Source organism: Vanacampus margaritifer, chromosome 4 (assembly GCF_051991255.1).
Source record: "Vanacampus margaritifer isolate UIUO_Vmar chromosome 4, RoL_Vmar_1.0, whole genome shotgun sequence".
Lineage (NCBI taxonomy): Eukaryota > Metazoa > Chordata > Actinopteri > Syngnathiformes > Syngnathidae > Vanacampus > Vanacampus margaritifer.
The window spans coordinates 7,415,933-7,434,512 of NC_135435.1; the positions used below are offsets into that span (position 1 = coordinate 7,415,933).

Genomic DNA, 18,580 nt, shown 5'->3' on the forward strand with positions numbered 1-18,580 from the left:
CAACTACTACCACCATACGTTTAGAAATAAATAGCAACTAACCCAGGCACTCAGAAGTTAATTCAACGTTGTGAACACAGCGCTTAAGCCGCCATTCTGCCTGCATCTTAAATTAATGTCATACTGGCTGCCTTTGCATTTCAAAACTAACTCACCTTGTTCCCTGAGCTTATTTAAATGTTTAAATGTGCTCTTCATTCCCTTTGACTTGAAATGAAGAGTTATTCCCAGAATAAATTGTTAATTGTACTGGAGAATTTTCACCTGATTTTTGGCACCCTCTAGATCTGCTGAGCCCTGGCCTTAAGTCAAAGGCTCAAATTGATTTTTCTTTCAAAATTGGAAACAAAACATCGACCATGAAGATTCAACTTTTGTGGTCTCTCTCGAATTCATGGAGGCAGTTAAAGAAAACTATTTTTGCCGGCTCAAATACCTACTTTAGTCAAACTTTGCCAAAACACTGCAAACAGTGCTGAATAGCTGAGGTATTAAAGTATTTGTTGTAACTCTTACAAAACTCTAACTCTGACAAAAGAAAGATTATCGAAACATACAAGTTGCCATTTGAGCTGAGCTTTTGGAAAAGAGTGTATTGTTCACTCACACATTAGACACACAAACAGAATGTTTAATTTTCACGTAGCTGTAGTTAGGCATCTGAGCCATTACTGATCACTATGCACATAAGACTGACAGACTAATTGTAGAAAGCTGTCATGTCTTTATCAGTTTATCTACTCAACAAGCCATCTGTTTTGCTGTCCCTTTTTCTCAATGCTGCCTCCTACATGTAAGACTAATGCAAGGAAAGGCATTCTCCCAAATATTGTTCAGAGAGAGAACAAGCAAAAACATTCAATTCAGTGTATCTGTGCTGGCAACTAATGAATCTTGCCCGTATGTTGCATTTGAATGTGAGAGAAAAAGTTCACATCAGTGTGCAACATAAAAACAAATGATTAAAAGCGACACAAATTGATTTTTTATTTTAACTACTGTAGAATGTAACTGGTGATAGAATTTGAGAAAAGCATTTAAGTGAGATTTATCTCCAGAATAAGGTTTATCATTTATTGTTTCGCTATGCTACCGTAAATCTACCCAAGTAATAGTAGTTTAAAACACAAGTTGTGCCATGATTTCTCTCGTGCCATAAACCGGCTCCGTGCAGTTGTCTCGCCATGAACTCTGTATACCAGAAGAAGAAATGCAAACCGGTTAGCTTCACTCTTGCCATGGCAACGGACGCGACAAGAAAAGCGATCCTGCACCTGTGTCTCTGTCTCCCTAATGGTCTGTCCGTTAGTGTAACAAGATCTGTAAAAACTCCTCTCAATGACATTTTAGATCCCTCACTGTAACTGACCTGGGCTTGGGAGTCACAGGTAGGATTTAGGTGAGTACTCTGGCTTCTCTCAGGTTCCTGCTCCCCTTAATGAATTCAACCATACGACGGCCTGCAATCTGGCCTCTTTCCCCCTTGACCATATGGGTTTCCATAAACCACACAAACCACAAATGTATACGTTTCCCATTCGTATTCTTCATATACGTTACTTGTTATTATTGCTGTTTTTGCTGTAACATACAAAGTGAGAGTCTGTTACATGTTTGACTTTTGTATTAGGGAAGGAACAACTCTTTAATGATGCTGTGAGGTCACTGCTGAAGTGTCCTGCAATATACCACCTTGCAGCCTCACTGCACCACTCGCATAACTCTAACTCTCCTGTTCCCTCTGCTGGGAAAGGTAGATATCACACACCCAATTATCAAGAAGAAAATACTCATTAGCTTGATTAAGAACCTGTTTATCATCCAAAACATAGGTAAAATATGACACAGACGGTGTACTTCCAATATTTGACTTCCTAAGGGGAGATTGGCTTAAGCGGTACCTACCCAATGAAATACTAATGTGAATGACTCACTCCAAAGTTTGGTGTCAGTCTTCAACACAAATGCCAGACATGGTCTGCCCATGTGATGTCTTGACCAAGATGAAGCAAGTAAAATAAATGGCCTTGTAAATGTTAAACATGTGTGTGCTGCTGCATGTGTTAAATAGGGTCAAACAATATCAAAACTGTTTACCTAGTCAGTGCAGTTATGGCTTCTACGTGAATCCACATTTATCAGTAAGGAACCCCATATAAACTGCATGCTTTTCTTTAATTGCATAAGTAAACTGAACAGAAGTTACATTTGTTCTTTTGGCCATATCTTTCTTATGAGCTATAAACAAAATTGTTGTGACAAGTACTGCACACTTCAGACATGAACTAGTTTGTCTCATTGGCACTTTTCGGTATGTCATCTGGTTTTATAAAAGCCAATCTTTTTTGCTTTTGCTTTTCCCTTTTTTGTATTGAATAGCACAACAGGCAAGTTCATTATGCGTGTGACTCATCCCACTAGCCCACACCCCCTCCCCGTCTGCTGCTGTGCGCTGAAAAGGAGAGGGAAACGCCATTGATCATTTCTTTCCTCACACATTCACGCACACAGCCCACCTTCCACGTCACTATCGATCGACATGTTTAATGTTTTTGTGAGGAATGGCTAGCATTTCCTTGTCAGTTATAATGTGACATTATCAGTAAATTAAGCAGACAACTATCTATTCTTATTTGTTTTACTGCATGTATTTGTAGTGAGGCAATAAGAGAGAGTTTTGTTGGCTGAATTTTTTCTTTTGAAATTGTTTTGTCTTCAGGTGTCTGACAGTTGAGACAGGAATTGTTCAGTCATGAAATATCTTTATAGTGTCATGTTGGTCACGCTGTAAGAACATTTCCTGCAAACAGAAGAGCATGTCTAGAAGATAAATGTTCATTAATTGAATTGAATCTGTTCATGATATGTAGTTTTAAAGGAAAAACATCAAACCAACTTCTCATCCGGGGTTATATAGCATGGGCAACATCCTAAACAGGGAAGTTTAGATTTCTCTTTTCTCAGCCCTTTGTTGAGCTTTTTCAGGGGGTTTCTGAAGCATTCGCAGACCAGCTAAAAAACATAGTCTCTGCAGCATGTCCTTGGTTGTTCAATGGGCCGCCCTAGTGGAACACGCCCAGAGCACCTTAACTGCAAGGCATCCAGGAGACCTCCCCCATCAAATACCTGAGTCACCTCATCTGGCTCCTTTTGATGTGGAGGAGCAATAGCTTGAATATGAGTCCCTCCCTTTATGACTGAGCTCTTCACCTCATCTCTAAAGGAGACATCTTTTTGATCACGACCCAGAGGTGACCATCCAAGACCAGAGGTGGGGATAGTAATGTAGATTGACCAGTAAAGCGAAAGCTTCGCCCTGGCTCAGCTCCTTCTTTACCTTGACAGGCTGATTAGAGTCTGAATTACTGAAACGGCTGCACGAATTTGATCCCAAGATGCTTGGTCTCCCCTAGTTGGTGTAAGATCTCATCCCAGAGGGGAGGCACACGCCACCCTTTTCCAAATGAGGACCATGGTCTCAGATTTTGAGGTGCTGGTTCTCATCCCATCTTCTTCACACTGTACTGCAAAATGCCCCAGTGAAAGTTGACTTCACACTACACCTCATTATCTGTAAAAAGTATCAGCGTAATACTGAGGTAAAATAAAAAACCTAGACTACCTCAATGTCTCTGCTGCTACTAGAAAGGATGTGCATAAAGGTTATTAACAGAACCAAGACAGAGGGCAGACTTGGCAGAATCAAACCCTCATGTAAACAAATTCGATACTACCGGCAATGCAGGACCAAACTCTGATGCCAGTTGCAGAGGGACTGAAGAGTCTGTATGGGGTCCCCCATAATCTTCGACCACCCCTCCGGACTCTCTAATAGACACATTCAAATACACTTTTCAAGTCCACAATGCATATGTAGACTAGTTGGGTGAACTCTCATGCACCCTCCACCACGGCCAGGACAAAAATTACAATCACATCCACCTCTGGGATTCTGTTACATAGTAGCTTTTTTTCACCTCAGTGACCTCAACCCCAGGAATAGAGGAGCACCTCAATCGCCACACTCCTTTTCCTCATACAAAGACGTGTCTGCGAAATTTGGGAGGTCTTTCAAGTCTTCCAACTACTCACTTCTTGAGGTCTAATCCCACTTAACACAGTGTTGATGGTGTACTGCTTCTCCCTCCTATGAGGCTGGTTGGTGAACCAGAATTTCCTCAAAGCTAACCAGCAGTCGTCCTCCATGGCCTTACCATCAGCTGCCTCCACAGTCCCACAGGCCAAAAAAGCCCACTCTTTCTTTTGGCATTCCTCACTCGTTTAGTCCACCAATGAGTTCAGTATTTGATACCACGACAGTCAGTGACCACATTATGACCACAGCTCCAATCTACCAATAGAGGAATGCAAGCATAAACATGGCCAAGCTGGACACAGTGTCTCCACCTCACCCAGGACGTGAAAGTTCTATTGGCAATGGAAGTAAAAACAATTATGACAGGATACTGAGATGTTCCCAACAGAACCCTATCATACCTTTGCGTATGGACTAGCATCTCTCCCCACTTCCTGTGTTGATTACACTGCCTTTCTTTTGGTCCAAGTGTCTAAGATGTACAAACTGCTATTCAGATGACATGAACACTAAGTCAATCATCAATCTCCAGCCTAGGGTCTCCTGGTGTCAAGTACGCATATGGACACACCTATGTTTGAACATTATAGAAAATCTGTCATGTACACAAAAGTCAAATAACAGAACATTCAAGCTACCTTTTTGATAGGTGCAAGTTATTTGGCTCCAAAGGGTGTTCCACGTCCGGGCAAGGGGAAACATCTTCTAACAATAATGTTGTAGTCGTCTTTCTTCCTCAATGGTTTCCCAGTACAAACACACTGGCGACCAGCAGTGATGCTTGCTTTGTCCCAGTCCGTGATGTGGTTTTCATCATTAGAACAGAAGAACAAAAATATAAAAGAAGCAATGGGGGATCAGGAAACGGGGACCGGACTCACTAAGGAAGGACGAAGAAACAATTTTCCCACACATGGGATCCACTTCTCTGGAGATCATAGAGCGACGGAGGGCGTAGTTGGCGTGGAGCGTCACAATACAGCTCCGCCACGCCGGCTACGCCCAGGAACATCAGCTGATAAGACACGTCACAACTGTCAGTTTGACAGCTTCTGAGGAAGGCGGCAGTCTATGAACTGCTCCAGCACTAATGGGTCCAAAAAATTCGCCCTTTGCCAGTGGACAAAATACTGACAGAAATCCTCTCCTTTGTCTGTACACAAGCTCAACTGAAGACCACTGCCCTTCTGCTTGTATAAGAGGATAACAATTGGTGAAAACAGCAGCATTTGCTCTTACACTTTTTGTTGGCAACTCTGGAATCTGGAAAGGATTATTTCAGTGACTTTCACTGTTCACATCGCGAAAAAAAAGTTTTAAATCTAGAAACAATTGGAAGTTCCTCAGATCAAGTAGCACATTTTAGTTGACTGCGACAGTACAACAATGCTGGACTTTTGTACTGTGCTGTATGAGTGAAAAAGAGACATACTCAAGATAATGTTCTTTGTCCATATGTGTGTAGGGGATGCACAAATGTTGAGGCATGAACATGTGGCCAGTGAGACAAAGTAACGTGAGTCAAAGGGGTGGGTGGGGGTGAGGTTATTCAAAGCTTCTCTGAGGTCAGAAAAGCTCACATCGGTGGGTTGAGGGTTGCCAGGGTTTGGGGGGCCGGTTGTTCAAACAAATAATCGTAATTAACACAACTTTACATTATTTTTAAATTGCCAGTTTTAATGCATCTGTACTAAAACTGGAAAGGACTTCAATAATTTATTTGTTTTTTTCAATTGGTTTGGCTCATTTCATGAAACAGAAATGACAGAGAAATCCCCAAACCACCTTGCAATCGGTCTCATCAGAATTACATTTGTCATTGAGTTCATCAAATTGCAAATGTCTTAGCACATGACTCAATTATCTTGGTGATATAAATTAATTTAAGTCTCAGTCTAATGGTTGTTCTCTCCAAAACATGTCAGTCATCATGTGCACAATAGTATGTTCAGTTTTCCAAATTAGTGGAGAACATATTACCATAAACACTTTGTATGAATTCCTTGGGACATTTGATCATATCATGACAGTGATTGACAGTCAGTTTAAAGTAGAACTTGACTAACAAAGGAGGATGTATGTGATGTGGACTAAAACCTATGGCCAAACTGAGAGATATAACGCATCGATGGCCAGGGTAGGAGAGGGAGTGACGACAGCAACCAGTGAAAGTGTGACTGTAGTTGTGAAACTTTATTTACAGCACTGTAGGCTAAATATAATTTTTCTTTGTGTGTGTGTGTGTGTGTGTGTTTCATATAGAACACTATTAACATTTTCTTTTAATGTTCTCTACAGTAATGTATGGAAGTTACTTTATGTATGTAAATAAAAATAGATATTTCCTTGGCCGTATCGGTGCAGTGTGTGTGACGCCAAACTTTGGAGGCTGTTGTTAATGTGAAATTCTTCTAATTTTTGAGTCAGAATCTTACATGGTGCTACTTGCAGATGTGCATGATCAAAAGATGACACAGTTGATTGCTGCTTTGGTTCGCTAGCTGCATGGCTAATTAGTAGCAGCCAAACTGTTAATGCTTCGTGGGTAAGATGTGTAAACACCGCTTGCATTTTCATGCTTTTGACGTCATTTGTTACTTATACTTGTTCAAAAGAGTCAATAAGATTTTTGTGTTGCCCATTTTTAAGAACATACTTTGCACAACGACTTCATTTATTCCGCGTTGCTTAAGACATACCGTCACATAAGCGATGGTGCGGAACTTCTCTTGTCAAAATAGCTTCATCTTCGAAGATACCGCAAAGTCATGGTTGCCCATCAACTGTGTGTTTAGCTGCACATTTTGTCATTCTTTACTTCTTACTTTTACTTTGTTTAATTCTTCAACTTGCAAACGAAAACAGAGCAGGATAAGGTTGATTCCAACTGTTATGCGTATTTCCGCCGCGCCTGATCGAGTAAATAGGCTAGCAGCTGTTCACAATAATGTCACGATTCTTGATCATATACTCGCCAAGCCCTGTGTATACCTCCCTTTGGAATCGACAGGGTTGGTGGTGTATGGAATGTATATTTTCTCAGCTAGGAGAATAGATACATAAATAATATGTATTACTTGTAGTGTGTCTTTCTGTACAGCTCAGTACCAAATGAGAAAAGTAATTAAAAAAAAAATATCGAAGTTAGCTAATGACAATCAGACATTGCTTTATTTTTGTGACCCTAGAATTATTTTTCAAAGCAAACTGATGAAACTGGCCTGTGCTTAAGTGACTTAATATTTTGTTACACAACATCTGAGGCAATCCTTACAATCAAATGATTTTTGTAATCCCAAATGAGATTTGTCGATGTGAGACAGAGACAACGTGTGCCGGATGCAGTAAAAGCACCCACAGAACATTCTGAGCCTCTTTAATGTTTCACAGTACAGTGTTCTGTTCTTTGGAATGTTTCATTTAAATGTCTGCAGACATAGAACTGATGTGAGCAAAAATCATCAGTTCTCTCTCAATATCTATGTGCAATATTCTTCCATATTTGTGGCTTGTCAATATTTTTGGCAGATTTTGTTCTCATCTATTTCAGCTTCTGAACTTTTATTAATAGGAGGGTACCAATATTGTTATTGTTGTCTAACCTGGTGCGGTTTTGAAAGCTGCAAGTTATAAAAGAGGAATGTGTTCATGGCTCATTCCACCGCCACTTATATTTTATTTTTGTGAGTGCACCAATTTTTTTCAGAACCACATACCTTATCAACAATAACTGGATATGTTGGAAATCATTTTTAAGACGCCAAATGTGTAAAAACAAACAAACACATGGAGAAATATATATATATATATATATATATATATATATATATATATATATATATATATATATATATATATATATATATATATATATATATATATATATATATTTATTTCATGGGTGCAAAAGTATGTGAATCTCTCACTTAATCGGAAATTGCACCTCCTTTTGCAATGAGAACTTCATCCAAACACTTTCTTTAGTGATTTATCAGTCTTTCACATCTACTTTGGGGGAATTTTTGCCACTCTTGCTTGCAAAATGCAGCCAGTTGAGAGAGGTTGGATGGGCGTCTAGCATAAACTGCACGCTTCAGGTCCCGTCTCAGTATTTGGAAAGAATTAAAGTCAGGATTTTGACTGGGCATATCTAGAACATGAATCTTGTTGTTCTTCAGCCATTCCTTAGTTGTATTGCTGGAATGCTTTGGATTATTGTCATGTTGCATGATCCATCATCTACCAGGCTGTTATTTCACAAAGAACGGCTTCAGGTTATGTTCCAGGATTTCACAATATTCCTCTGAATTCATGATTCCCTGGATTATGTGGGGTTGTCCAGGTCCTGAGGATGAAAAGTCAGCCCATAATTTAACATTTTCACCCCCATGCTTCACTGTAGGGTGAAGGTTCTTTTGCTGGTGTTGACTTTTCACCAAACATGACTGTTTTATTTGTGATCAAACGGTTCAATTTTGGACTCATCTGTCCACAGAAGGGACTTCCAAAAAGCTTCAGTGTTGTCCAGGTACTCGCTGGCAAAGTTGAAATGGGCAGCTTTGATCTTTTTTTGTGAGCAGAGGCTTCTACCTAGCAAGCCTTCCATGAAAGCCTTGTCGATTGACTTTTCTTCTGATTGTTGAAGCATGCACGTGTCCCAGATGTAGCAAAAGAGGTCTGCAAATCCCTCGATGTGATGCACAGGTTGGCTTTCACCTGAATTATAATTTTTCTTGTGGGTTTTGCTGATATTTTAGAAGGTCATCCACTTCTAGGCTGGATTGTAGTAATTTTCAGTGTTCTCTAGTTGCAGATGATCTGCTTCACAGTGGAATGATGAAGCTCATTTTTTTTTAAGATAACTTTATAGCTTTCCCCAGACAGATGTGCTGTCTACCCACTTCCTGAGGTCCCCTGAGATTTCTCTTCCTCTAAGCATGACTGACCTGTATGGGTTTACCTGGGTAAGACTAAAAATACTTGGTTTTGTCTCTGTTTCAGTCAGTGATGCACAATTTCTTCGCTAAACCTGCTTTTCCATTTCAGTGGTTAGTATAGCTACCAATTTGTCCTACCTGATGCTACTTGACTGCTTTTTTTAAGCAATGCAGCTCAGGGTTTACTTACTTTTGCACCTACATGAATTGACCAAAAACTCTTTTTAATTAAGGTTTGACTAAACATTTGATTAAAAAAAGAACAATGGTTAAAAAAAAAAGAACTGCATTGAATTGATAAAATTACACCTGTTATTTCCTATCAAATTTATTGGTTCAGATTGAACAACAAAATCAGGTTTAAACAATTGGAAAATCCAAATTGCTCAAGAGGTTTACACAAACTTTTGAGCAGCACTGTATATATATATATATATATATATATATATATATATATATATATATATATATATATATATATATATATATATATATATATATATATACTTCAAATACTTGAAAGCTTTGTTTCGATCATTGGGTTCATTCATACTCCATAAAAACATTTTTTTGGGTAGGTATGGTTGCATTAAGAATTTCACTTGTGTAGAATCTGAAGGAAATCTCAGGGACTCCCTTATGATTTATTACAGAAAAAAAACCCTCTTTGCTTCACTCAAGTGGGACACAAGACCTAAAAGCTGCTGTTACTAGACCAACTTAATTTGTAGTCACGCTGGTCTCTGTTGCATTTAATCAAGTTTAAGGCATTGTTAACGCCTACTAACGGGACAGTGGCAGGTGCTGGTTGGTTTACAAAAAGCTGGGCACATACATGGCACTGAAATAGACATGCCAAGAAAAGTCAACAACCTTTTGTAAATTGAATTTACATTCAATTATTTAAAGGTTTTATTGTGTCTAACAGAGGACAGATAAACTCAGATCTGCACCATACATCAAACATTTGCATGAAATACAAATCTTGTGATAAAAGGACATTACGTTTTGTATATGGAACCCTGTTTAGCATGTAATTATATATATATAATATAATAATAATAATAATAATAATATATAATATTTTTTCCATGTTCTCTCATATAGGTGGTCCTCGACATGACATTTGGTGGCGGTGGTCATACCCAAGCAATACTTAAAGCTGTTTCTGACGTTACAATCCTGGCCTTAGACCGGGATCCCACGGCAATTTCCCTGGCCCAAGAGTTAGCAAAAGAAAACCCGTAAGTGATTTATTACAGCTAACCACAAGCCAAAGCCTATGTTCCTAACTGTCTAGACACATGTTTATACAGGATGGTGGTTAATGTTTTACTTTTTTAACATGAGACTGGACAGCTTCACCTTTTTGAGCAGTGTTTGGTTCGTGGTCAGTTCTGCAAACATATGTAGGTGTGATATATTATTGCAGTTTTTATTTTATGTCTCACTACTTGCCCGAGTCCAATCAGATGTTCCTTACTGGTTACTGAGTTACTTTGTCCAATCAAGTCCATTTCCCTTCTTAACTTACAGCCTTTCCCTCCCCACGCAGAGCTGGTGGGCTGAGCATGTCATTTGTCAGCGCATGGGCCCACGACTGCACAGTGTGAGGGAGATTTTTACCTCCCTTGGTGGATCTATAAGATCGGAGAGGGGAGGTGTTTGAGTAAAAAGAAAAAAAAACATTGAAAGGATGAAAGTAAGAGTACAGGGAGACACAATGCCACGTTGACAGGGAGTATGCGTGTTCATGAGCAAGCTGAGGGAGGATGAAAATGAGATGTTCCGAAGACCATGGCGTGGGAAGGAATCCTTTTACGTAGATTCTGGGGAAACCTCTCTCAAGGGAATCTGCAAGAAAAAATGTGCCTGTGAGCAGGGAATGACAATTAGGAGAGAGTTTCCAAACACTATTCTGTCAGCAGCAATATACCCCCGCTGTAAACTCTTCGACGCCTACTCGTGATGCAAGTTGAGAGAAGCGAGAGAAATCTTGCAATTAACCAATATTATTGGAAGCCTGAGTAAAAGGCCCTTGCAGCCTACGCAGTGCATCGTCCACCAGGGCTGGAGGATTTTCTCTCTACTTCTGTATGTGCTCTCATGTTTTCAGGAAAGCATAACCTCAATGCAAATCACAAAGCGCCAATGTGACTAAACCTCTTTTAAAGCCCAAGAAAAATCTATTTCCAAAGAAAGTGCACGGCTTGCTTGTGAAAGTAACCTGTTACATGAATTTTCTTTTTCTTTCCATCTCCTCTACACATCTTATCGGCAGGTGTGCTTGGTCTGCTTTGGTTTTGCCCCTTTTTCAAAAAAACAATTTTATGTTTTACTTGCGTGCATTTTGAACAACCTCCATTTTTTTCTGATGACCTCCCACCACTACAAATGTAGACTTGTGATGAGTTGCGTTACACCTTTGAGTTCAAAAATATGCCTAGAGGTACATACTGTTTCTCAGCAGAGCTTTAAAATATTGTCGAAATATCTTGATAATTGATATTGTAGATATATATATGATGTAAATACTGTAGATACTATTCCCCAATCGCTACATACACGTGGACAAAATTGTTCATTGCATTAAAGGGATTGTGTGTAGAATTTTCCGACTTTTTTCTTATGTTCATTCATTGGAAAAAAAAAACATTTAATTTCAATATGTAAGAAATATGTTCTGTCACATCAACACACATTTTTTTTAAATTTAATCAGACAGTGGGTTGCAGAAATATTCATACCGATGAGGAACACTCAATGTCTCGGCTCAGAACAAAAATGTTTCACCTGTTTGAATGAAAGGAAATAGCACAAACACAACAATCCATCACAGTTTTTGTTCATAAGCAAAGGTATTCACACAATTGCACCAGTTATTTTGAATTGAAAATGAGTGTGCTTTTTCAGATTGCTAAGTGATTAGTGATCTAAACAGGAAAAACAAAGATTCCACAGAAAAGCAAATCTCCAATATTTTAGTCCTGTATAATTGTTGTCGAATTACCACACTCTACTCATTGCAATTGAGAACAGTGTGTGCGTGCATGCGACAGAGTTTTGATTACAGTACACTTACTGTTGCTCTTAGTCTATTGCACAGACTGGGCACAGATAGATTTTGGAAACATTTTTAGCTGAACTGAGGTAGCACAAATTGAAAATATGAACAAGCACTCGAGTCTCTATCTGCGTGTGTTCTATGTTTACAACCTTCTCTGCTATTTCCTTCATTGGATTGAAGATATTTTCATCACTGGTCCCCTGCTGAAAGCAATCAATCAGCATCTTGTCTCGGGCTTCAGTGACGCAGGTAACGGAACTGAGCAGGTCAACACAGGGGAGTATTTCTGGCATGATTTGTGAGGAGCAGCAGTATTTTGAACAGCATTGTCCTCAGATTATATAATCTAGTGAGGGCTTGTTATGAGCCTCTGAAATACAATCCATATCAATTAAATATTTGATGGTGCAGTAACTTAAAATTTGTGTGTTTTTAGTATTATATCTTTGAAGAACATGTTCCGCTCAAGTTGATCCTGTAAGATGCTACCATGAAACTAATGGTCGATGCTACAACTATAAATAGTTCAGAACTCTGAAGTAATTACGAGTCCACACTTGGACCTTAGCACATACACCACTGGAATTTGTCCTTTTTAATAATACAAGAACTTACATAAGGCATTTATGTATCCAACTCTAACACACATAAAGAAATAAATATTTAAAATTGTTATGTAACTGTTTTGCATATTTTTAAATCCTTATCAAAAATTTCAAAACATGACGTAGATGACAGACTTTTTTTTTTTAATTAGTTAAGGTATTATCACCTTTATGTGGGTTGAAAGAGTTTTAATTTGTAATCCTAGAAAAGTAATGGACACACTATTTGTGTGTTTGCAGTCCATTTGGGATGCTAACTTCTGGTCGCTAGGTGCATTAAGATAACAATGACGGCATCAAACTCTTCAAAATATAGTTGCTGTCTGTTGAGATGACGTCAAGTTACCGTAAATGGCATATTAGCTTTCTAATTGCTCTATTTATCCAAGTATCACTGAAGCAATCAAAGCATCAATCTCTTAGTGAGGCTACATTCAAATCTGGCTAGTTAATGTAAATTCGACCTTAAGTATGCAAGTATTTGAGTATAGTCTAGTAGAAGTGTAATGTTGTATTCCAAGAAAACAGTTTTTTATAGCTTAACCTTTAAACCAAAAAATATCCCTGCTGAAAAATATGTTCAGAAAGAAGAGACATGAATTTCTTTAAAAATGCATAGGTGTGCATATGGGCGCACAAAAAAAAAAACAAGAGAAGCTAGCCTAATCTGGAAAAAATAAAGGAGAAGAAAATGTCCATAACAGAATAGGCTGGGGGAGAAAGGTGGCTACCATGGCACCCACATACAAGTGGGAGCACTAGGCGAAAAAGTAGAAGATCAAACACTTAACGGTACATTTAGATGTTCCGATGTCCTTATACAGCTCGTTGGGGGAGGTATTTTAGTAGTATCTGACTTGTAATACCCACTATCAGACAACAGACTGGCACTGGGAACAGATTAGCCACCTTTTATTGTATGCAATTGTTGTGTTTCTGTTTCCAAGTACTCTATATAGACTTGGGTCAGTTTGGTGCAGGTGTGCTTGTAAGACCACACTCCTTCACACATTTAATAAAACCAACTGAAATACTTGTGAGTTAGCAATAATATTTGTGTGTTGTGTTTCTATGGAGCATTACGTAAAAAAATCTTACTCGGCTTGGTCTATTATACCAGTCTCTATCCCATTGGTCTTGGGTCGGTTCCTGTGCTCACAACCTCACGCCATTTGAATTGAAAATGTTGTTTTCTAGTAGCCATGTACCCTAATCTCTGAGAATAATGTCCATTACAACTAGCAGACATTGCAGAAGTCAAAAGGTCAAATCATTGCACGCTTCTTCAAAAAAATATTTAGTGCAGCTGTTCAAAATTAATAAATTAATATGAATATTTATAATAATTTGCTGTCCTATTTATTAGGGATGGGCAAGTAGTACCAATTCCAGGTATCACTATCGGGCCCATACCCGGCCTTATTTCAAGCTGGTATCAGTACTCACAGCAGCCTCTTGTGGCTTTTTGACAATTAGGAACCAGAAATTCTAACTTGGAAGAATAGAAAATTGCTGTTAATTTCATGTAAATTTAAGGAAATGTGCAATATTTGGATATGAAGTTATTTCTTTAAAATTAAAATTTATATAATAATATAATAATAATAATAATAATATATAATATTTTGGAGGGGGGATTTTTTACATATTGTCGCTGTCCTGTAAAAAAACACTTCTGTCCATGTATTATTATTGTTTTTTTTTTGGGTTTTTTTCAATGTTTTTCAGGGTTTTTTTTATATTCAGATTCATCCCCCCCCCCCAAAAAAAAAGACAATAATGGATATAAGTGCTTTCAAAGGACAGCAACGATATACGGTATATCAAATGCACTAGTAGTATTGGTACTTAGTATACGTGCCGGTGACTTCTCAAGAGTTGATTACTCGTATAAGTATCTGAAAAATATTGGTATCGAACATCCCTACTATTTATTGTTCCGTTCAATACAGGCAAATTAGTTTTATTCCCCAAACAAAGCTATAGATAATTTTAATAAATGTTTTTTTTTCCCCATTGCATCGGATCATGAAATAAACTAGTTTCAACTACATGGTTATGAGTACTGGATGCTGTGACTTTTAGTCTGGAAGGTTTGATGGTTTGAATTAAGATTGGCCAGTACTGTAATAACCACTGGTAAATTGGTAGAAAAAGATGCAAATTATTTTTTACTTTTAATATAAAGATGGTTACTCCTGTTGCTTTCTTGTGCCATCATCTTTGATCACACGATGTTAAAAGGTCACATGAATTTTTTATGAGTGTGGCTGGAGGATCTCACCATTCTTGCACGAGGAAGTGACTGAGTGTACATGACTTTGCTCTGTCAGTTATTGGAAAGTCCTAATGGAATAGGTCAAGCAGATACAAGGCTTCCAAAGAATATCATGTTCATTTTTTAAATGTACAAGAGCAGAAAAACGGAAAGTGGGCGCCGCTACGTTTTTCTTCCCCATTAAATCTAGGCTCAGCAAGTAACCAGTAACAGCTTGTGGAGTCTTAATACTAAATAAATAGACTGTGGTACAAAAAGACCAGAACACTGTGTTGCAATACTATATGTTTATTTTAGAAGTTGTGCAAAACTTTAAACATGAATTCAAATACAGACCTAAATGATACTGCATGTCTCTGTGTCTCTGGAGTGTAGGAGTGTAATAATGCTATACAATGTTCAGATGCATCAGTCTTAACGTGTTTAGTGTTACTACACTGGCACATGAGTTTGCAACTTGTTCTAGCGGGAGGTTTCGATCTTTACTGGTGGGGTGTATATGCCGTTTATTCATACACATGTGTTTGTTTCAATTCTGTAAATCCTGCTTTTTGAACATCCATCCATCCATTTTCTTAACCGCTTCTTCCTAACATGTTAATTTCAAAAGGCTATACACAGGGTTGGAAGGCTTACTTGAAATACGTATTACGTTACAGTTAAAGTTACCAGCTAAAAATTTTAGTCAGTAACGTAGTCCAAGTACCATAATATTTAAGTAATGTAACTTGATTACTTTGATTCACTTTTGGATTACTTCCATACAGAGTATGCTCATGAAGACAAAATAAAAATAAACATCACCACAATATATATTTTATACAATATGCCCCTGCTATTTGCAGATGATAGGGAGCCGGGCAGCCTACAAATAGAAAAAATCCTTGTGTAATTAAAAAGCATGTAGGCTATAGATTGATTGATTGATAGATTGAAGGCCATATGCTGTTTTCGAACTGTCACTGAAAGCAACCATACCTCACAGTTTAGACAGACAGACAGACAGTCAGAAAGATAGATAGTCATCCAATCACAAGTTTAGCCGTGCATATATTGTGTATGATGTTTAAATAGTGAATTGGTGGGAGGAAGATTTGTTTTGAAGGTGTAGGCTAGCGGGCTAGCAAAAAGCTGCAGCGCGTAGAATGCCGCCAGACTCTCAGCTCAAACTTTTGCTTCTTCAGCAAGCCGAGTAAGTTTCAAACAGTGAATACCGGTCGCCATTTCGTCCTCCCATCTGTGAAGCTTTTTTACACTGCCCGCGTGTGGACGACGCGTGTAGTCAGTTTGTCCCCACCTCCGCGACATGTAGCAACGGTCCCTCTCGTGTGCGTGCGCTGTCTCACTCTCGCACTCTCTCGCTCTTGCACTCTCTCGCACTCTCGCGCACTCTCTCTCATCCTAGAAATTGTAATCCCTTCGAAGTAATTTTCAATACATTTAAAACATTTTTAATAAATGTACGTGTAATCTGATTACATGTTTTTTTCCCACTCTACTGTATATATGGGTCACACGGGTCACACCACAACTGGCCATTTAGGAACTGCTTCCAGCCTCTTGACCCCCCTCAGTGAAGAAAGATCCTACCTGTCTCATCCTCACGTCCCGGTATCACTCTTCCACGGTCCCGTCTACCAGTATAATGCACACATTTAGCCAAATATTAGCACTTAACTCTTTTGACCTCAAAAATGTCAATTGACGTTATGGACACGGCCACCGAGTACGGCCAATAACGTCAATTTACGTCAACTACAAAAAAAATTCTCAATGGGCAGTGCAACAACTTGTGCAGCGCTGCTTTTGTGAATAGGTGTAAAAATCACAAAACAGCCACTAACTATGGCCAGCAGATGGCAGTATTTCTTTTCAAAGGGCTCCTGTAGTATCAAATTACAAGAAAACATGGCGGATCTTCGGAAATTTAACGTTTTCAAAGATGACGGGAATGAACAAAGCCTTTGTCACATTAAATCTAATTCACAGAGCGTCACTAAACAAAAAATATTAGTGTCAAAGTCACTGTTGTGCAGAAAATGTATCTTTTCACAAAAAGCTTGTTTTCTCCTTATTTTTTCCATTTTCGCTAGATGTCACTAAATTACCTATTTGCAAATAGTGATTGCTAAAGAATGAAATAAGGAAGAAACATACTTTTTTTTCTATTGAAAGAAAAGAATGCAATTTTTCATGTGGTATCCACCATGCTTATGTAGTCATAGCACCCAATATTTTGTTTGCATTGAAAGATGAGTTAAAATGCTCGAAATCAGCTGGCATTGTCAAGTTTGTTTTTTGGATAACGTTTGGCAGTAAAAGAGTTAACTAGAGTCCCAGCAGAGGGCAGTCAGTAAACGACACGCTATCTATGTTCAAAATAGATCAAATAAAATACATCATTTTTCCAGCGGTTGAAATGGTCCAAATCATAGTTTCTTCCGTTGTTTCCCACTGGTTTTCACTATGTTTAGTAGCCGACTACTAGCCGCCCTAATGCACTGCATTGAGATACACTCTGTGCTTATTGTACAGGGCCTTTACAGTAATCTGGAGTTTGAAGGCCTTGGTAAGTTTAACACTGATATAGCAACACATGGAACCTGATATCTGATTGGACCAAAAATAAATGAGAAAAAACGAGACAAGACACACGCTATGAAATGAAGACAAAAGACTGTTCAGTAAATGTATACAATATTTTATAAATTTATACAAAGTTTGAGGTCAGGGCTTTTGATCATGTTTAGACCTCTTGAAAGCTCGAACGCCCTGACATGCCACTGGAAATACATAGGTGCATAAATGAGGAATAGGCTCTCTAAATGTTTTTTGTTTTGTTTTGTTTGGGCGATGGACTCATAAGAATCTTTTCTAGTTTGTAAAATATAAAACACTAACCAAATAAAAAACAGTCACACGTCCATTTTAGGTAACTGTACAGTTAGTTCCCTTGTATGTATAAATCATATTCATATGAATCTTTGGAATGTAACTCACACTGAAGTTGATACCAGTAAAATCTACTTGTGGTAGAAGGACAATGAGGCACTCTCTCTGTACTGTTTTGGGCGGGAAATGTTGTTCTCATTTAGACATTTTTAAAAGTTTTGTTATGCTGTCATACTGACATTTGACGAAAGCTCTATATCACAATGAAAACCTTATTTTTACTCCATGTCCTTAACTCACACAATCTCTACATAGCATTCAGATTAAGACTGTGAGTGTTCTCAGTCAGAGCGGGCTCCCTTTCTTTGAATTTACAAACGTTTTGTTATCAAATCCATTCAAATCCCTCGTCAACCTACAACCTCCACATCATGCTTGTACGGCTTCCATCTTGTCCTACCTGACTTTCTGTCGCTCTGTGACCCCATTCAGAGTGGCCAGAATGTGCTTCGGGCACCCTCAAAGTGTGGCACTCTAAATAACCAAAGGAATGTGCTTCCAACAAATCTCAGAAATTCTGAACGAGTGCTCTCGGAGTACATTCAGTCATTAAGTATTGGTATATCAATTTCACAGAATCAATATGCACATCACTAGTTGCTTTACTTGCAGTAGATACTTTATACAATTTTAAACTGCATCTCA

General features: G+C 38.4%; 1 protein-coding gene across 1 annotated transcript in view; it reads left to right on the forward strand.

Moving 5' to 3' along the window:
- mettl15 (methyltransferase 15, mitochondrial 12S rRNA N4-cytidine) overlaps positions 1 to 18,580 on the forward strand; it is a 59,316-nt gene that overhangs the window by 25,855 nt on the left and 14,881 nt on the right. The window contains exon 3 of the mRNA XM_077564637.1: positions 10,141 to 10,277. Within this exon, the coding sequence (XP_077420763.1) occupies positions 10,141 to 10,277 (137 nt within the window). The remainder of the gene's footprint in view (positions 1 to 10,140; positions 10,278 to 18,580) is intronic.